The sequence below is a fragment of the Arthrobotrys flagrans genome, assembly GCF_004000055.1.
Source record: "Arthrobotrys flagrans strain CBS H-5679 chromosome Unknown unitig_0, whole genome shotgun sequence".
Lineage (NCBI taxonomy): Eukaryota > Fungi > Ascomycota > Orbiliomycetes > Orbiliales > Orbiliaceae > Arthrobotrys > Arthrobotrys flagrans.
Window position 1 is genome coordinate 1653653 of NW_027137550.1, and position 19810 is coordinate 1673462.

General features: G+C 48.0%; 8 protein-coding genes across 8 annotated transcripts; 5 read left to right on the forward strand and 3 right to left on the reverse strand.

Annotated features, from left to right (window-relative positions):
* Window positions 1–20: 20 nt before the first annotated feature.
* DFL_003575 (uncharacterized protein) lies at window positions 21–2596 on the forward strand (the record flags this gene model as incomplete). The annotated part of the gene is made up of 5 exons (XM_067632533.1): window positions 21–242; window positions 475–839; window positions 936–1321; window positions 1394–1734; window positions 1796–2596. 5 exons carry the CDS (start codon window positions 21–23, stop codon window positions 2594–2596), a joined length of 2115 nt encoding a protein of 704 aa, XP_067490793.1.
* A 208-nt stretch (window positions 2597–2804) lies between these two features.
* DFL_003576 (uncharacterized protein) lies at window positions 2805–3627 on the reverse strand (the record flags this gene model as incomplete). Its single annotated transcript, XM_067632534.1, has 5 exons — window positions 2805–2882; window positions 2953–3155; window positions 3226–3431; window positions 3488–3504; window positions 3589–3627. The coding sequence occupies 5 exons, from the start codon at window positions 3625–3627 to the stop codon at window positions 2805–2807; spliced, it is 543 nt and encodes a 180-aa protein (XP_067490794.1).
* Window positions 3628–3981: 354 nt separating this feature from the next.
* Window positions 3982–7848, forward strand: DFL_003577 (uncharacterized protein; the record flags this gene model as incomplete). Its single annotated transcript, XM_067632535.1, has 3 exons — window positions 3982–4166; window positions 4245–6105; window positions 6160–7848. 3 exons carry the CDS (start codon window positions 3982–3984, stop codon window positions 7846–7848), a joined length of 3735 nt encoding a protein of 1244 aa, XP_067490795.1.
* A 722-nt stretch (window positions 7849–8570) lies between these two features.
* Window positions 8571–12492, forward strand: DFL_003578 (uncharacterized protein; the record flags this gene model as incomplete). Its single annotated transcript, XM_067632536.1, has 14 exons — window positions 8571–8666; window positions 8757–8835; window positions 8933–9396; window positions 9457–9534; window positions 9597–9640; window positions 9697–9885; window positions 9948–10093; window positions 10163–10283; window positions 10343–10577; window positions 10636–11122; window positions 11185–11865; window positions 11939–12105; window positions 12167–12293; window positions 12350–12492. The coding sequence occupies 14 exons, from the start codon at window positions 8571–8573 to the stop codon at window positions 12490–12492; spliced, it is 3057 nt and encodes a 1018-aa protein (XP_067490796.1).
* Window positions 12493–13261: 769 nt separating this feature from the next.
* Window positions 13262–13835, reverse strand: DFL_003579 (uncharacterized protein; the record flags this gene model as incomplete). The annotated part of the gene is made up of 3 exons (XM_067632537.1): window positions 13262–13396; window positions 13472–13749; window positions 13808–13835. 3 exons carry the CDS (start codon window positions 13833–13835, stop codon window positions 13262–13264), a joined length of 441 nt encoding a protein of 146 aa, XP_067490797.1.
* A 256-nt stretch (window positions 13836–14091) lies between these two features.
* DFL_003580 (uncharacterized protein) lies at window positions 14092–15794 on the forward strand (the record flags this gene model as incomplete). The annotated part of the gene is made up of 6 exons (XM_067632539.1): window positions 14092–14319; window positions 14423–14497; window positions 14560–14687; window positions 14761–15393; window positions 15453–15515; window positions 15590–15794. 6 exons carry the CDS (start codon window positions 14092–14094, stop codon window positions 15792–15794), a joined length of 1332 nt encoding a protein of 443 aa, XP_067490798.1.
* Window positions 15795–16287: 493 nt separating this feature from the next.
* On the forward strand, window positions 16288–17421 carry DFL_003581 (uncharacterized protein; the record flags this gene model as incomplete). The annotated part of the gene is made up of 7 exons (XM_067632540.1): window positions 16288–16427; window positions 16580–16629; window positions 16710–16792; window positions 16868–16872; window positions 16942–16991; window positions 17059–17180; window positions 17257–17421. 7 exons carry the CDS (start codon window positions 16288–16290, stop codon window positions 17419–17421), a joined length of 615 nt encoding a protein of 204 aa, XP_067490799.1.
* A 504-nt stretch (window positions 17422–17925) lies between these two features.
* Window positions 17926–19572, reverse strand: DFL_003582 (uncharacterized protein; the record flags this gene model as incomplete). The annotated part of the gene is made up of 8 exons (XM_067632541.1): window positions 17926–18246; window positions 18352–18415; window positions 18478–18503; window positions 18569–18580; window positions 18646–18726; window positions 18973–19043; window positions 19143–19193; window positions 19506–19572. The coding sequence occupies 8 exons, from the start codon at window positions 19570–19572 to the stop codon at window positions 17926–17928; spliced, it is 693 nt and encodes a 230-aa protein (XP_067490800.1).
* Between the last annotated feature and the right edge of the window lie 238 nt (window positions 19573–19810).

Genomic DNA, 19810 nt, shown 5'->3' on the forward strand with positions numbered 1-19810 from the left:
CGATAATATCGAAAGCAGCCATGTCTTCAAGTTCAACAGCCGGAATGTCAACGGGAGGCTCAGGTTCATCATCGTCATCAACATACAAAACACGGCAATACACACATCTACAAGGCCAATTGGCACAGCTTCAAGCCAACCTGTCTGATATGGAAGAACTGCTCCGGATGACCTCGAACCAAGGGGAAAAGATCAGGACTCTGGGAGGCCTGCAAGCCGGGCTGTTCATGGGAGCCACCAAGGTCTTCGAGGACGGCGAGAAGTAGTGGTAGCAGCAGCAGTAGTCCACAGCAGTCGACGAGTACTACTCTTATTCTGTATATTATTAGTCCAGTCGGAGACTACTCTTCCTCTCTGATATATTTTTATTTTTTATTTTTTATTTTTTATTTTACTTTTTTTTATATTTTATATTTTATATTTTATTCCGTTTCTTACCTCTTGTTCCTGTTCTCGTTCCCGCTCTCTTTACAGACACCACCTCTTATTCCCACCATCACCATTGGTTTCACAATTAACACCACGACTACCATCACCACCATCATCACCCACCCTGACATGGACGACCGCCTTCTCCTCTCCCTAACGTCCTGGCCGGAACCAGATCCGCACACGACTTCTTTATCCTCTCTCATTCCTCGCATCCAATCCGAACGCGGTCTCTTCAAAAATGTCACCGAAGACAGCCTCAACGAAGAGATCGCGGCTGCCGAGAAGCTCTCCGACCAGGACGCACCCCGCGATGACGACCAAGTCCCCCTGCCCGCCATTGCTGATGACCAGCCCAATCCACGGGAGGCTCTTGCCCTTAAAAAACAGGAACTCATCAAATTGATCGAGTGAGCACTTTCCTACCGGACCGGTCCTCTCTCATGAAGGCTTTACAGACCGAATCTGGAATTCGATAGACTGACTAGACCGTATCCACCTTCTAGGCATGCGCAGTTCGATGCCATGTCCGCCCTGGATTTCGTTTCCCTGCTCCTATCTGGCGTCCGTCCTACGCACGCCGAAGCTTCGATGTCTCGACATTTAAAAGATACCGTTGCCAGTGGGACGCTCGGATCGGATTCGATACGAAAGAAAGATTCGACACAGTCTGAAAAGTCTGACAGCGAAACAATCTCGAAGGGTTGGAGATCCGAGTCCCTGGTACAGTCAGCTAGCTCGCTCCTTAACGCCGCCTCACGCCTAGCCCAAGAATCCGAGCGAGAGCAGATGTACTGGGAGGATGTTCTTGATGTTAAAAGAGAAGGATGGGCTATCTGCCGGGTCCCCAGGGAGCCACAAAGCCTGGGTGTCAGATTCGGCTTTTCAGAGGGTATTTCCCCCTTTGCTCTTACAATTTCTATCAGCTCGATCATTGGCTTGGAATGACGCTTACTGTTCCTAGCTGGCGCGGATGAAAAGTACCGTGGACTAGGCGTGCTTCGAAAAGGAACTGATGGGACAATAACGATGCAAGATCTCGGTCATGGACTTAACAGGGGCTCGGTCCGAGCCCGAGTTTCACGCGGCGGACGGGTCACAGGCACATCGAAACCGTTCGCTGATGATGCACAAGCATCGGGAATCACTAGCATGATCCAAAATTCTAGAAACTACGCCTACGAACATGAGCTATTCCTCGAAATTGCTCGAGAAGCGAGGGCACTGGCAAATCTTGGGTTTCGCAATGTCGACGAGGCAGTCACGTTTGAACTTGGGGGGGATAGTGCTATTATTATTGACATGGTGGGCTTTCTACGGATTGATTCAGGTCAAAGCGAGGTATATTAACGTTAAAAAAAATCAGACGAGCAATGCAGACATATCGGTCCCAGAAACAACTTCTGATGAGGACAACGAACTAGCGCAGGGCCTCTGGACGGCTCTACATCTTCTTTTGTCTCATGCTCATCGACAGAGTCTTAAAAAAAGACGCCTTCCACCTCCTCTGCTAACGCAACGTCCCACAGCAAACCCTCCTCTCAGCCTACTTCGGCCGATAGTATCACACCTTCGACATCAGAACAACACGGACGAATTCAAAGCATCTGCGTCTAGACTCATTAGCTATGCGAAGTCGGCTGGTCTGAATGCGCATCTAACACTCGAAAAGTGCCACAATTGTTTATCAAGGGACATTGAAAACGTTGACGACGCTGTTGATTCTTTAATCGGGCTCGTAGAGTCGAAAGCAACAGTATACCTCCCGGGGAGCTGGAAAATCGTCGTTTTGATCCAGACGCTTCTCGGCCCATCAATTTTCGGGACGAGATTCGCCGTGCACACCGCCCACGACGGTAGCTCTGCTACATTGATGGGCACCAACTCCTTTAGTTCGCAAGCGGAAGTTCAAAGATACCTCCAGTGGTGTTTGGAGCGAAGTGTCATAAACTATATAACCAGCAGAGTCGCAGGATGGGAACAGATTGCGATGAGCAATGAGATGACACAGGCCGGTGAAAAAACTCAGTACAAACGTCTACGAGTGGAAGTCGAAAACGAACATCTCGCAGTCCGCTGGACGGTTGGGGGAGGAGAAGATGAGAACCATATATGGATTGGTGAAGAAGGAGCGCTGTCCCTAGAGTCACTTATACGGTCCATTTAAGAAACATTTGATTCTTTATGGACTCAATCTAAAAGAAGAAAAAAAGAAATTTTCAGAAGCACACAAAGCATTATGTACAAAGAGCTGCTAACATCTAGCAAATCTTGGAATCCCTGGAAACGAAAAGCACCTGTCATGGACTGGAGATGAAGTAGGCCCTTTCGTTTTTTTTTTTTTTCCCTCCCCAAACCTGAGCCCAACCTTAGCTTTACCTTTCTTTGGCTAGCCTCTCTTGCTCCATCTCTTCCTCGGCTGCCCGATAATATTTTGCGGTATCAACACCGTGCTTTATACAACCGCGGCTAGTTAGTATAATGCCTATTTCATGAATATAACGGCAAGACTGGGGCTCCCACCTGGTCATGATTCGCCAAATTGAACCATGGGAAAACGTAGAGCATCAATTGTGAGTACCGGCTGTTCCTAGCAGCGACACCTTGCATATAAGGTGTCAAGTTGCTTTCGCCGTACAGAGGTTCCTTCTTCTTAACTTTATCAATCATTTCTCTCATATCCATCTTGACCTCTCGTTCGTTTTCTCTCCACCCCCAGAATCGGACTATTGAAAGACGGAGCGTTTGAAATCAGCCATTGGGGGTTTTCTAGGCAGGATTGCGGGGTAACTATACGGGAACTCTGTTGGTATGCGATGAGGAATCCACCCGTCAAGCCGATGAGCCCGCTCGTTCGCATTCCGGACATGACTGCCGTCCTTCCCATGTATTGCGGTGCACACACTTCCATCAACATGTAGAGACCCGGAGCGGCTGCTGTTGAGAGAGCAATTGTCGCATAGTCGGATGGTCGAAAGTATCGTATGACGCGGGTGACATACCTAGCGCCGGCTGTTAGTGTCTGAGCGGAGATCGAACGGACAGAAGAGAAGCGTACGGGTCATTGTCTATAAGCTGGTTATTCCTCAATGTCAGTATTCTATCATTACTAAGAAATCACTTGCGCGGGTTGTGACGGAAGGGTGAAAGGCTACCGACAGGGTACGGATGGTCAATTTTCTTTGGTGGGACGGCCATCTTGTCTACGAATCCCAGGAAGTTCTGAAATGCAGGATTCGGTGACCAATCGTAGTTTATCGGGACTGCCGGGCAGGGCGGGTTCGGGTTCGAGTCGGTTCTGGATTGATGGCGGTGTTCGACGACCTGGCTGAGGGGGGTACCAGTAGAATTTCGAATTCGTGAAGGTCGAACGGAACCTCCGAATTGTCTTGGTCGTCGTTCATTAGCGCACAAACCCCAGTCCACCACCAACCATTGACCATACCAGATCTTATCACCGCATTATCACCACCACTACCACTGACTACCGCCATCGCGACCCACTAGTCAAGACTTGAACACCTCGAAATGGAATCTGAGATATAATCAGAAATGGCGACTATCCATAACTTCGGTATCGAGAGGGCGGACGAAATTGATATCGATGCAACACTTACATCCCCAAAGCCTCGACCGCCTGTCAAAAGACATCGGGAAGAGCTTCTGGGTGAGCTTGAAAATGGTTTCCTCACTCCCCTAGACCAGTTTCCAGTGGAATGGTTAAATAATCTACAAGAGTGCGGCATCCAATGATCCAGTCAATCCCCGCTTTCATTATGTTCACGATCCTGACATCCACCCTCTTCCACCATTAGGCGATGGGAGGACCCTCCGGATTACTATTCCTTGTTTGCACTATCCTCCACCATGACAAGGACCGTCATTCGATTTACACGCGAAGGCCTGGAAGGCCGTGTCACTGGATACAAAGAGGTATCCGTCCCAGCTCAGTCTACCAACGCCAAGAACTCTACCTCTTTGCTGCGGAAACCTGGAACTAGGGCCGATTTCGTTCGTGGAAAAGCAGGTTTCTTTCCTTTCACGCCGGGGGGCTTAGAAGCCGGGTCGGCGAGTGAAAGGTCAGAAGATCTTGCTGCTGTCGAATTCGCCCAAGATTCGCTCTATGGAAAGGATGGTATGCTGCAGGTCGCTCCCGGGTTGTTACGGGGATTGAATATAGAAGGCGACGAAGAGCTAGAAGACGAGGAAGACAATGATGGATTCCAATTTGGAGACGTCGAGCCAATCCGGCAACTAAAAGATAAAATCGAATCGAATGAGCAAGGACCACAACCTACAGGACAGATATCGGAGTTAGAAGGTATCGACGACTTATTGTCAGTCGAATTCCCACTTCTCGCCCCGCGTGGCCAACTCGCTCCGTCATCCACCATATCCCGCGGGAAAGAGTGGGCCCATATGGTGGATATCAACCAAGATCTGACCAACTTTAAAGAACTTGTGCCGAACATGGCTCGGGAATGGCCCTTCGAGCTTGACAACTTTCAGAAAGAAGCAATCTACCATCTTGAAAACGGAGATTCGGTCTTCGTGGCAGCCCACACTTCGGCTGGAAAAACTGTTGTTGCTGAATATGCCATCGCATTAGCCGCCAAGCATATGACAAAGGCGATATATACCTCGCCTATCAAGGCTTTGAGCAACCAAAAGTTTCGAGATTTCAGGACTATATTCGATGATGTTGGGATTTTGACGGGCGATGTGCAGATCAACCCTGAGGCCAGTTGCCTAATCATGACAACGGAAATCCTGAGGAGTATGCTCTATCGCGGAGCTGACCTCATTCGAGATGTCGAGTTTGTAATTTTTGACGAAGTCCATTACGTCAACGATCAAGAGAGGGGTGTCGTTTGGGAAGAGGTCATCATTATGCTCCCAGATCACGTGAATCTCATCCTGCTATCTGCGACTGTTCCGAACACCAAAGAATTTGCCAGCTGGGTCGGTCGGACAAAGAAGAAGGACATATATGTCATCTCTACCCCAAAGCGTCCGGTACCCCTAGAGCATTATTTGTGGGCAGGAAAGAAGATGCACAAAATCGTCGATCAGAACAAGAAGTTCTTGGAGGCCGGACTTAAAGACGCTAACGAGGCGATGTCCGGGAAGAAAGATGAGAGGCCCAGTCAGTCGGCACCAACTCGTGGAAATATTTCCCAGAGAGGTGGGCAGAGAGGTGGTCCAAATCACCGCGGAAGCCAATCTGCTCGCGGGGGTAGGGGAGGGAATGTTATGCGCGGGGCTAGCGGAGCGGCGTCTTTCAACCGTGGAGGCAGAGGGGGCAGAACTACGGCAAACCAGGACAAGAACCTCTGGGTCCATTTGGTCCAACATTTAAAAAAGGAGGACCTCCTCCCTGGCTGCATATTTGTTTTCTCCAAGAAACGGTGCGAAGAGAATGCCGATGCGCTCTCAAACCTAGACTACTGCACGGCCAATGAAAAAAGTGCCATTCATATGATCGTGGAGAAATCGATAGCTAGGTTACGAATCGAAGACAGACAGTTACCGCAAATCCGCCGCTTACGAGATCTCCTCGCCAGAGGAATTGCAGTTCACCACGGAGGCTTGCTCCCGATTGTAAAGGAAATGGTTGAAATCCTATTTGCGAAATCGTTAGTGAAGGTTTTGTTTGCGACAGAAACTTTTGCAATGGTAAGCATCTTGTACGCCTATAGTGAACAGAACAATTTTCTCACTCGCTCTTAGGGGTTAAACCTTCCCACACGTACGGTGGTATTCTCTGGAATCAGAAAACACGATGGGAGATCATTCAGAGACCTTCTTTCTGGGGAGTATATTCAAATGGCAGGCCGAGCCGGTCGAAGAGGTCTGGACAGTTCGGGTACGGTAATCATCGTTGGCAACGGAGATGAAGCTCCTCCTGCAGGCACCCTTAAGACCATGATCCTCGGACAGCCAACAAAGTTACAGAGCCAATTCCGTCTCACCTATAACATGATATTGAATCTGTTACGTGTGGAAGCCCTCAAGATTGAAGAAATGATCAAGAGAAGTTTCAGTGAAAACGCCACACAAACACTATTACCCGAGCATCAAAAGATGGTTACAGCAAATGAGGAAGGTCTCAAGAACCTTATAAGAGAGGACTGCGTCCATTGCAATGAAGATTTAGACTCGCTCCACGAGGCAGCAATAACGTACAAGAAGCTGACCCAGGAATTGCATATCCTAGCTCTCAAGAACCCCCAAGGGAAACGGATGTACTGCTCTGGAAGGGTGGTTGTACTTCAAGATGAAGATAACACTAGAACCATCGGCGCCTTGATACGACCCTCGCAAACCACAGGCCCGAATCCCGTTATCCAGATTCTGAAGCTCACAGGGGGTAATGATCAAAAGATACCCAATGATTCCATCCCCTTTAACCCTATTTTCGCCTCCGTAATTCGACAGGTGGCGGGGGACAAGATTAAGATCAAGGAAACAGCAGTGCCACCCTCACACATCGAATACATATCGAAAACCGTTGTCGAATCGCGCATCACAGAGGCCCGAACAGGGAAAGCGACTGTGGTAAAACAGTTGTTACAGGAACTGAAAGACTTGGGCCAGAGCCTGGACGGCTCTGCGTGGGCGGAAAACGACTGGACAAAGATTCGAGACATGCGGTTCCAAGAAGTTATGAAAGGGAGGAAAGCTGAACTGCAGAAGATTAAAAAATGCAAGAGCTTGAGCTGCCCCAACTTCCCGAAGCACTTCCGAGCTAGGAATGAAGAATACAAGCTCCAAGAGAAGATCAAAAACCTCAAACAGCTTATTTCCGACCAAAACCTTCAACTTTTGCCGGATTATGAGCAGCGAGTTAGAGTTCTAAAACAGCTAGATTTTATCGATGAAAGCTCACGGGTACAGCTGAAGGGGAGAGTCGCATGTGAAATAAACTCTGCAAATGAATTGGTACTAACAGAACTTATACTCGAGAACACACTCGCCGACTTTGAACCAGAGGAGATGGTGGCGCTTCTGTCCGCTTTTGTTTTCCAGGAAAAGACAGACACGGTCCCGGTAGTACCGCCGAAGCTTGAGCGAGGGAAGGAGAAAATCTTGGAGATTGCCAAACGAGTCAATGAGATACAATCCGAGCACCAGGTGCTGATAAACGCCGAAACGGATGACTTTGAAGGACGGCCACGATTCGGGCTCATGGAAGTGGTCTACGAGTGGGCAAAGGGGATGAGTTTCGAGCGGATTACAGATCTGACAGACGTACTGGAGGGTACCATTGTTCGGGTGATCACACGGTTGGACGAGACATGCAGAGAGGTCCGAAATGCAGCTAGAATCATTGGTGATCCGGCGCTGTATCAAAAAGCGGAGAAGTGTCAGGAGATGATCCGGAGGGACATTATATCCTGCGGCTCTCTCTATTTCTAGTCGTTAACTAGCTTGGCCATATGCATGCATGGTCTTGGTGCGAATATTAATTAATACCGGTAGCTAAGTACTTGTTTGGAGCCAAATTAAATGGTAAAATACAATGATATTTCCGAGCTCCACATATAATACAACAAATTAAGATATGGGTTTTTCTCCTATATATCAGTTTTGAAACTTAGAGACTTCGCACTCGAAATGTTCGAAAACGATCGAGACTTTGTAGTTTTATATGGCACTTCCTATTGCAATATTAATATATACATACCCCTTGGGCCTAAATAGAAGTCGATTGTCCATTAGTATATTATATAATGATCTGCAAATTTCGAGGGAGCTAGAAGCAGAGCTTTGGGTTTAGAAATGATAAGGTATTCAAGACAGCTAGTACAATACACAAGTTTGTATCTATTACACGAAGTATGTAGGGGAGGAGAAAAGGGAAAAAAAAAAAAAAAAAAAAAAAAAAATAGAAAATCCAATCTGCGCCCCCACCAGAACGTCAACCACAACAGAACACAAAAACACTCCAGAACCACAACCCCGACTGAAGCGAGCAAGCAGAGCAGAACCAGCCAGTACTTCAGCACACCACAGCAGCTGATCGCTCCAGGTCCAAACAGCTGTGCCTACGTACGACCTTCCTCAACTTGCACGCCCGTCTGTTCTCTCGAGGTTACCTTGACCCCTGACAAGGTTGGATGACATAATACCCGCCAAAGATGGATCAAATAAATCCATTGCTGAGGCAATCTATCGTCGAGACCTTCGACCATACCTTAGAGATTCGCCGGAATGCTGAGAGACAGCTCAAGCAAGTGAGTTCGCGAGATTATTTCCCTCTGGTTCAGCGAATCGGTATGCCTGAGATCTCTAACTAACTAGCTTTCTTTTTATTTGAATATCAGGCGGAGCAAGCTCCCGGCTTCATTGGGGCCTTACTACACATCGTCGATACCGACCACGATGAGAATATACGTCTATCCGGTAAGCACGTAAAACTCGGGAGGCACCCTCAAAATCGGGAGTTCGCAGAAGGAACAGAGAATCCAATCCATCTAACTCTTCGGCTCGCCTGCTACAGCCGTCCTCTATCTCAAAAACAAAGTCCTACGTTCTTGGGAGCCTTCAGCGGCAGATGTAAAACCCTCGCCAATCCCGGAAGACGAAAAACCCGCATTCAGAGAACGATTAATCCCGACTTTAACTCGGTCCAACCCTAAAATTCGACACCAGATGCTCCCTTTGATGGGTAAAATTCTGCATTATGATTTCCCGGAACGATGGCCCTCATATATGCACAGCACGATAGCCTTGCTACAGGCAAACGATGCATCGTCCGTGTTCTCGGGGCTACAGTGCCTTCTAGCCATCTGCAGGGTCTACAGGCTGAAGAGTGCCACGGAAAAGCGGGAGGAACTCGAAGGCGTTATCAAGGCCACTTTCCCTTTGATCCTCGGTATCGGTAGCAAGCTAGCAAACCAAAACGATGCGGATTCAGGTGAAATGCTGAGGCTCATCTTCAAAAGCTACAAGCATGCCATTTACGTAAGTTTCGACTACTAAATTGTAAATGACCGTTTCGCTAACTTTCTAATTGTGTACCAGTATGAGCTTCTAGCAACATTGCGGGAACATGGATCCATCGTCGGCTGGGCGACTCTTTTCATCAATGTTGTCAACAAGGTCCCCCCCCCGAATCTCTACCAGAGGATATCGACGAGCGGGAAATGCACTCTTGGTGGAAGGCCAAGAAGTGGGCTTATTCTAACCTGAATAGGCTTTTTGTTCGGTATACAACGGCTACAATCCACACGTTTAAGGAATATCATGCTGAAAAAAAGCTAGATACGGGAACCCACAAAGCTTATCGAAGTCCACAACTGCAGAGTACGAACAATTTGCTCACAATTTCATCGACAACTTTGTGCCAGAGATCGTCAAGGCATACCTTGGCCAAATCGACCTTTGGGCCCAAAAACAAACATGGCTCAGCCGAAATTGTCTTTCATTTACTTTGAGCTTTTTGGAAGAATGGTAATTCCGTCGAATTCGTGGGAGGGTTTGCTTTGTATATGTTGCTAACTTAGTTTCTCTAGCATCAAGCCGAAGAATACCTGGCAGTTGCTCAAGCCGCATGTCGACATCCTCGTCTCACATGTCTTGTTCCCTCTTCTCTGTCAAAGCTCCGATGACTTGGAATTGTTCGAATCCGAGCCTGTTGAATATATCCATCGGAAACTGAGTAAGCTGTCTTGGTGTAACGGGCATAAGCAGACTTTGTGTTTCGCTAACAAATATCGACTTTATTTAGACTTTTACGAGGATATATCCGCCCCAGACGTTGCAGCTACTAACTTCTTGGTAACCCTTACTAAGAGCAGGAAGACCACAGTGTTCAACGTTCTCAACTACATTAACCAAATCGTTAACAAGTGAGTATCAAGCCACTCGGGATAGTACGTACGTTTCAGGGTTGACCGTTTCATTCTAGCTACGAGCAATGCCCAGAAGCTGAGAAGAATCCGCTAGAAAAAGAAGGCGCGCTTCGAATGATTGGATCCCTGTCATCTATTCTTCTCGGGAAAAAGAGTCCCATCGCCGATAAAATTGAATACTTCTTCGTCCGCCACGTTTTCCCAGAATTCCAAAGCAGGTTCCCCTTCTTGAGAGCTCGAGCGTGTGATGTCGTGGACAAGTTCAGCGATTTGGACTTCCAAGATCAAAACGTAAGCCTAGAGGCCCTTGAAGCGCTCGATGATCGAATCGACTAACTTCTCGGACTAGAATATCGTCCTGATCTACGAAAGCATAATCACATGTCTCAACGACGAAAAGCTTCCTGTGAGAGTCGAGGCAGCGTTGGCTCTTTCACCCCTTATCAGGCACGAGTACATCAAGACTCAGATGCAAGGCACGATTGTTCAGATTATGCAACAGCTGCTGAAACTCACAAATGAAGTTGACCTCGATTCACTCGCAAACGTCATGGAAGAACTTGTCGAAAGCTTCGCGACACAGTTAACACCATTCGCAGTCGACCTGACAAAATCCCTTCGAGATACATATATCCGTATCGTCTCAGAAGTGCTCGATAAGACGGCCGAAGATGAATTTAACGAACTCATCGACGACAAGAGTATCACAGCGCTCGGAATTCTTCAGACCATCGGAACCTTGATACTAACCTTGGAAACATCTCCGGATATACTTTTGCTCTTAGAGACCATTTTAGAACCGGTCATCAAAATCACGCTCGAGAACAAGCTCTACGGTATGTGGGCCCGGGTTTAGTCCTTTCGATGCAGCAAGAAATACTAATGTTCTACTTGATAGATCTATACAACGAAGTTTTTGAGATAATCGATAGCTGCACATTTTCTGCGAAAGCGATATCGCCAACTATGTGGATGATTTTTGGACTCATTCACGCTACGTTCAAAGACAAAGCGGAATTCTATGTGGAAGAGATGCTGCCGGCCCTTGACAACTACGTTACCTACGGTGCCGACGTCATGAAACAAAACCCTACATACCTCGACGCTATATACGATATAATTCAGACTATCTTTGTTCATGACAAGTTGGGGGCCATGGATAGGATCTGTGGTTGCAAACTTGCGGAGGCCGTTTTGCTCAATCTGCGGGGCCACGCCGATGTCTATCTTAGCCGGCTGATTGAATTGCCGATGCTCTGCTTAACGGCAGAAAACCATGCAAAAGTCAAAGCCTACCGAGTTCATCTTATGGAAATGGTCATCAACTGCATCTACTACAACCCGAGCCAAACCCTTCAGTTCCTTGAGCAGCACGGATGGACGGCGAAGTTTTTCACAATGTGGTTTTCGAACATCGATAACTTCAATCGGGTACATGATAAGAAGTTGTCGATAGTCGCAATAGTAGCTTTGCTAGACCTTAGACCCGAGCAGATACCTGCCAGCATCCAGCCGTACTGGAATAGGCTGCTGCAGGGCTTGGTAAAGCTCTTTCATACGTTGCCTGTTGCTATGCAAGGTGTGTATTCCTTTGCAAAATTTATCCGTAACTTTGGATCACTGCTAACATAAGGCCCACGCTGGTGATTCAGCCCGAGAAGAAGCGCAAAAGGAGGACCTGTATGATGAAGGGTACCCATCCGATAGCGACAATGAATGGGAAGGAGAGGGAAACGAAGGTTGGGAAGAAAACGAAAATGATGATAAAGATGTTGCCGATGAAGAAGCCCAGGCATATATAGAATTCTTAAACCAAGAGGTCAGCGCTTCGTCACTAGTTCAAAAAGACTTTGTTTACAAAGCTAACGATACCCGCATAGGCCCAGAAATTCAATCCCCAATCATATAACGCGGATGACGAAGAAGGCGACTTGGAGGAGGAGTCACTACTTGAGACTCCTCTTGATAATATTGAACCGTACCAACTTTTCAGAGATTCATTCATCAGTAAGTTATTGGGCCGTCCAGGAGTTCGATGAGAGCTTTCACTAATGCTTTCCTAGATCTCAAGAATACTCAACCACAGATGTACGATACCTTAATAGGCTCACTTTCGGACGAGGAGAAGAATGTACTACGGGGGGTAGTAAAACAAGCAGACGTTAATCAGGCCGCCATGGAGAATATAAACAAGGCAGCCATCTAAAGCAAGGGTCCAAAAGTTTTCCTGTTTCTTTCGGAGTTGATAGCTGTCTTTACACTCGGAGGAAATCAAGACTGGATATCGTCATCTTCTATATTGTCCAGGCAAAGCCCCGAGGTCATTAGAAGTGTGCGGTGTACATTTAGGCTGCCAATCCGAAACATTCGTCGTCTATTCCGGATCGAGTGGATTATTTGCCCTTCTAGCTGTTCCCTGTGTCACTCCCTTCCATCTATCGTCCATCAGCCGTCATCAAGTCCATTAAGGAAAAATAGGAGAACTGATTTTTGTGGCCTATCCCCTCCGTCGAAGAAATAGATTGAGGTGTGATCAGGCCGAGCCAGATGGTGCTAATATTCGAAAGTGCAGGCTGTCCTATCGGCCGAAAGCGTGATGGAAATATGTGATCGTGGATATCTTCGAAGCAAAGCGTGCTATTGTTACTTTCTTTAACATTTGCGGGTACACGGCCGCGGAGTATTCGTGAAGTTTACGTAGAGTTGACCAAACCTTCGTTGATATCCCCTCTTAGTGTTAGCACGGATAACCCCCCCGGGGCTAGCCCGGCAAAATTTAATGGAAGAATAGTCTCTAAAGTTGTACTCGGACCCTTGTGAACGTTGATGCAGTGGGGATGGTCGAAAATCCGTGGCGGCTGAGAGTATTCTGGCCGGGCCATGCCACCGGAGGTAGTTGTCGGATGAGGGTGGGTTTCCATCGTCAGTGGCTTCTGCGTTTGGGAAGCATGGCCCGCGGCTTGCAGGATAGCGGGCTACGCCGGTCCCGACGCCGCATGCGATTGATCGAATTTTGCCCTAGCCGAACCAAAAAGCTCCTCTTGCTGACGGAGCAGCTCCTCAGCAGAAAGACCAGAGGCCTCGAACTTAGTCTGCTTCTTTTCACGAGTCTAGAGGAAGGTGGATAAGTATGATTTTGCCATACGTTCGTCTGTGCGGTATATAAATATATAGCTTATACGTACCACTTTCTGGGACTCTTTATGCTCAAGAGCAGTCTCCTGAACATCCTCCACATATTCGTTAAAGCCAAGGTCATTGAGGGCTCTTACAACATGCTCGGATGCAATGGTCTTCTTTGCTTCTTTCTCGGCGATTTCGTTTGCTTCAGAGGATATCAGGGTGATGAATTCGACGCAACATTCGATGAGCAGATCTCGGGCATCCTTTGCGAAAGCTAGATCGGACGGCAGGATTTCAGATATTATCTTCTGCACCGTGGCTTTCGGCAGGGAGAGGTCGTCTGATATCGTTAGGCTTTTAGCGGAAATGCTGTATGGGGGAGACAGGGGACCTCTTACCAGACCCGCCAAATTCTCTGTCGGACATCTGTGGTATAGGGTGGGGGTATGGTTTTTTGGGGGGGCGTTCGTGGTGTTTTGAAGTGAGGGTAATATGGTGAGGCGAAGGCGATGATGTTGGGATGACGACGGTGGTCGCTGGGTGGATGGCGCGAAGAAATAGTCGGCTGCCACGCGCTTCGGTCTTCACCCACCATCAGATATCGAATCCCAACTATCCAACAACATCAACTACATCCTCAAATCCCCAATTACACGATCGATCACATGAGCCGATAATCACAATGGTCAAGGCTTCGGCGAGCCACCCGCGACTCTCCAATGTCCTCGTCCTTGACAACGGTGCATCCACCATCAAAGCCGGATTTGCGACCAGAAACACCGACCTCTCCGACTGTTCCGTAGTTCCTAACTGCATCGCACGTTCTCGAGACCGGAGACTTTATATCGGAAAGCAACTTGAAAACTGCAAGGATTTCGGGTCTATCGTATTTCGGCAGCCTGTGGAGAAGGTGCGTGCTGCTGCTCTTGGGCCATCTGTCGTCTTATTCTACGATCATTAACAGCCCACTGACTGTAGCGTCTACGATCTGTCGGCTATTTTGCTAGCTGTAGGGGTATATTGTGAACTGGGAATCCCAAAAGGAGATATGGGATAGGTTGCTTCTTGACGACGAATCGCCGTTGAAGGTACTTTGTACGAATGCACCTTTTTAATCGTCGATTCCCGCTCACCAGGGAAATACCATCAGTGCGATGCAAAAACAACCACCCTGATCCTTACCGAAGCGCCCAATGCCCCAAATCCGCTTCAAACAAATGTCGATCAAATAGTTTTCGAGGAATACGAGTTCGGTGCATACTACAGATGTCCTGCATCGTACGTCACACGGGGGGGGGGGGGTGCACATTGGCCAGTTCCGAGAGCCCCAGCTAACTCGAGCGACGCATAGGCAGTTGATTTCCTGGAACGATATCGGCCAACTTTTCGATCCGGGAGCACCAGCGCAGCATAACGCCGCAGAATGCGTCCTGGCCGTCGACTGCGGCTACAGCTTCACCCAAGTGATTCCCGTTATCAACGGAAAGCCCTATCAAGCAGGCATTCGCCGTATCGACGTCGGTGGGAAAGTTCTCACGAATTACTTGAAAGAAATGTTTTCCATCCGCCAGCTTAACATGATGGACGAAACATACATTGTCAATGAAATCAAAGAGAGCTGCTGCTACGTTTCCAGCGACCCTAAACGAGACCTTGATATTTGCAAACGCAAAAAACGAAATGATATCGTTAAAGAATATGTTCTCCCGGATTACAAGAATTTGCACAAAGGTTTACTAAGGGATGTACCAGAAAGACATCAATTGGGCAAGGATATGGAGCAGACTCTGACTATCGGGAATGAGAGGTTTATGGCACCAGAGCTCCTGTTTCATCCTGGCGATGTGGGCTATCGGCAAGCCGGCCTTTCAGAGATTGTCATCAAATCTGCCGAAAGCGTCCCAGAAGAATACAGGGCGTTGTTACTGGCGAACATTGTGCTTATCGGCGGTAATGCTCTGCTAAAAGGGTTGAGAGAGCGACTGTGCGTGGCTTCCTGATGTTGAAAGAGTGGGTCGGAGGCTAACCGTGCAAACCGAATAGGGAAACCGAGTTGATTGCCATGGCCCCAGAGAACCATACGGTTCGAATTATTATTCCTGAGGAGTATGCACCCGATATTTCTTTCTATGATTCTGTGATCATGTACTTTTGGCATCTTTTCTGACTTGGCTCTCCAGTCCGATCAAATTCGCGTGGCAAGGTGGAGTGGCGCTTGGAAACAACAAGACAGCATTAGAACAGCACCGAATAACAAGGGCGGACTATCAGGAACACGGGAGCACGTGGCTGGCAAAAAGAATGCTGGGTCAACAGGCGCCGGCGATTCAGGCAGGAAGCAGCACAGCGACGGCCTCCAACAAGCGAAGACGTTCCCCGGGATAGAGGTGAAGTGAACTGGACTAGATCTTTATTTTTCTGTTGTGATGATAGATCTGTTTTTTTTTTTTGTTTCTTACCAGATGCATAAACCCTGTCGGGCTGGTGCGGGGCACGAGCAGGGCGCGTGGTGGGGGTGCATCGGCCCCACCCGAGGCTCGCCTACGAACAGATGAGCAAGTCATCGCGCCTGCCCTTTTATCGAACTCCCCCTGTGCCTGCCTGTTTCGTCCTCTTTTTTTTTTTTTTTTTTTTTATCAGGAAGATGGTGGAAATATTCCATTCATCGTCCAAACCTCGTCCGTAAGACTGACTTCCTGCCCGGTCAATAAAAACTCACGTCAAGACAATATTTTTTCAACTTGCTTTCTTTTTCGTAGAAATATTATTTAACTCCATCATCTCCATTACGACAGCCCATCGACGACTACATCTCACACCCGAGCAACACCATCCCCTCAAACCACGAACTACCGAAATACCAATAAAACCCGTCAAAATGGTCCAAAAGGTTTACGTTACGTACAATGACGTCCACAAACTCTGCAAGGAGTCCGCACAAAGGATCCTAGATGAGTTCAAGCCAGAGCTTATCATCGCAATCGGCGGTGGTGGTTACATCCCAGCCAGAATTCTGAGGTCAGTCTGCATCCCGGCCGAACCCTTGGTTTCACAGAACTGTCGAGCCTCAGTGTTCTGCCCACGTACCTCCAGTTCCGAATAAACAAACCGACAAAAAAAAACCCCCCGAAGCAAGAGCGCTGACGGCTTTTTTATTGCTTTTGAAATAGATCCTTCTTGAAACAACCCAATGGAAAGAACATCTCCATCCAGGCTATCGGTATGAATGCCTCCGAATCCTTCTGGTCGGAGCCAGGCCTTTTTCACGAAGATTGTTTCTTACATGATCGCATCTCTCAGGACTTTCTCTGTACGAAAGCCTAGGAACTGGAGAGCCAGAGGAGGCTCCGGGAACCGAGGTTGTTCGATTGCAATGGCTTGATGTAAGCCACAGATACCTAGATTCCTCTGCACTTGATGGTCGATAGGATGAACTAACCCAACCCGTTTGCACATAGTTCAGGTACTTCCGCCCACTGCTTATTCTCCGATACTACTTCTCTTGATTCTGACCAGAAACCTCTACATCCAGCTCCGAAGCTATCAACCACTTGATCGGCAAGAACATCCTGATCGTTGACGGTATTTACGCCTTGTCCCTATCGGGCTATACCTAAAAGGCATACTAAAGCACCTTTCTCAAATTTAGAGGTCGACGACACCAGGACCACCCTCCAGTATGCCGTTCAGGAGCTCGAGAAGGATGTCGAGGAGCAAACCCGAAAACTAGGTCGTTCCGAGAAGACCAACTTTAGCATCTTTGTCCTCCACGTGAGTGCTCCGGATCACCCTCCATCTTCACAGAACAATCCTTGTCAAGTTCTAACCGATAACCCGGTAATTCCAGAACAAGGATAAGGAAAAGCGCGGAATCCTCCCGGAGGAAATTGTCAACTCAAGGTACCTCGCTGCCAGAACCACCAAGGACGTCTGGCTGTGCTACCCTTGGGAGGCCGTCGACATTGAAGAGCACGACCGCCTTGCCGCTCAACAGGGCGAAAATAGCCTCTGATTGCGACAGCCGCTATCCTTCGACGATGCAACAATCGCTCGCAGGTCCCCCCTTTTATCTTTTTGTTTGCGGAGAATGTTTTCTCGCACTGTATTGTGCGCTGGGGTTTGTTCCACGATTTGATCTGGTGCAAGCTGTCTACGTAGGTGCACGTGGTGTATACGGAATAGATATTTCGGAGTTTATAGACTGGTGTGCTGTTCCTTTACATCGTCTATTTGTCAGATAAATTATCATTTTGAAATACAGGAGGGGACTAGTCCCGTCGATGGTGAAGAAAGAAAGAGAAATCGGTATCGTAAAAAGGTATCCGAAGCATCCATTTAGTCAACAGCGAATACAGTCTAAACTATACCACAAACGCCAGACATGAATTTGCAAAGCATTGTGGAAGCCAGAAAAGAAAAAAAAGGAAAAAAAAAGAAAAAGAGAGAGAGAGATGTGATAAAGATGCATAGCAAAGCAACAGTAACAGCAAACTTGGGTGAAAACGTAAAACCAAAATTAGCAAGCACAAGCGCCACCCTTGCGTTCAGTGGTCCCCGTGTTAAGTTGTATTGATCCGTCGCTCCTCGTGGCCTCGTCATACTCGCTTCCTCCGATGCCGTAAAGTCGTTCTCTCTCAATGTCAGCCCTTCTCTCGATGAGTTTCCTGGCGATAACCTGGAACAGTTCGTCTACCCCGGAATCCTCTCTCGCCGAGACCTCATGACAGCAGTCCATACCAACCCAAGACTCATCGCTATCGGATAGATGCTCCCCTGCGTAAGAAAGGCAGCGTTCGAACGGGACCTCGCGTTTCGAGGGGTCGTCGTTCACAAGGTCCTAGAAAATGCGGAACAGGCAAATGGTATGATGGGTTAGATATTCATCCGAAGACCGATTTGTATACATGTAGAGCATAGCCGAGTACCGGGGGGGAAGACTCACGGTCTTTGTGCCGACGATATGGATGATGATGTTGTTTCTCAAATTCTTTTTCAACTCTTGAAGCCTACGCTGCTGATATTAGAGAAAGAAAGATGGCAAGGAGAAGAAGAAGATTGTGATACGCACCAGGAATTAACCGCAACGAAAGATGCCTATGAATGTAGGATGTTCAATCAGCGATCGAGGAAGAAGAAGAGGCGCATCGGCAGAAGAATACCTCGCTGGTGACCTAAGGCCCGGTGGAACATGTTAGACAGATCAAATCAAAAGTCCCAAAGCAGCTGGTAGACGCACATCGTAGCATATCACCCCACAGTTTGCAGAACGATAATATAGCTTCGAGATAGACCGGAATCTCTCCTGGCCAGCGGTGTCCTGATTCGAAAAATTAGTACGAGTATGATCCTTCCACGGCTAGCGTCTTCGATATGCTAATAAGGAGCCTTCCACAAAGCTGGGCGCATGATGGTCGACAGGCGTGTACGCACCCAGATCTACGTATTTAAGAATCGTTATTTCGTCAGCGGATTTGTATTCCAATACAGTACACCCGCCCGGCCATAGACGATTCAGGGTGCGAACGTCCAAAGCCGAGCGGTCTTCAAACACACACGCACACACCTGTAATCGTACTACGGTATCGTCGACGACAACCCTCTTGGCTAAGAATGATGCCCCAATCGTCGATGGTGCTGTGATTCACATCGAAGCGGAGCAAAGGGAAAAAGAAATCAGCGCCATGGGGGTTCCGAGATGCTGGCATATATAGTCCAGGCCCAAATGTGGCTAACCTAAAGGGTCGAATGTGCCTTGAACGTATCGGGTGAGAAGGCTGGTCTTGCCTGTTTATTGAGAAAGAAAGAAACCCTTGATGTTAATATGCATTTGCATTTTTTTCTTTTTTACTCGTAACGCTGGGGGGATGCTCTCATTGACACGGCATGGGAGATGGCAAAATTAACAAGGTACAAAATTTAGTGGTCGAGGCGACATTGCATCGAGTTCTGGAAACTCGCACGGCAAAGGCCTGATAGAGGAAGGCCGTTGGCGAAAGCGGGATATTTTGATATGGGGGAGAAGCCGTGTAATACAAATTGCAAAGGAAAACGTTCGTGGGGAGTTTTGAACGGGGGGACACGGATATGGTTGCTTGCCTACTCCCTGGGATCCCAGAATTACTATTTTATACTCATGATTATTATTCATGATACCGTAGTTCATGCGCGGGTTCGTTTGGATGGATATATGTATGAAGCCGGCCGATAGAAAGTTCTCGCCAGCTCTATTACGGTTGACCTGGCGGGAAGGAATGTCGATATTACCGACTGCAGTGCAACGTGCAAACCTCCAGGCGAGCAAGCAAGCAAAGGAAAAGTCGGGTCGGTTCGGCTGGGTCGTCGGCGGGGCGGGGAATGGGTAATATTAACGTCGAGCGAGCAAGGGCCAGCGGGATACACAA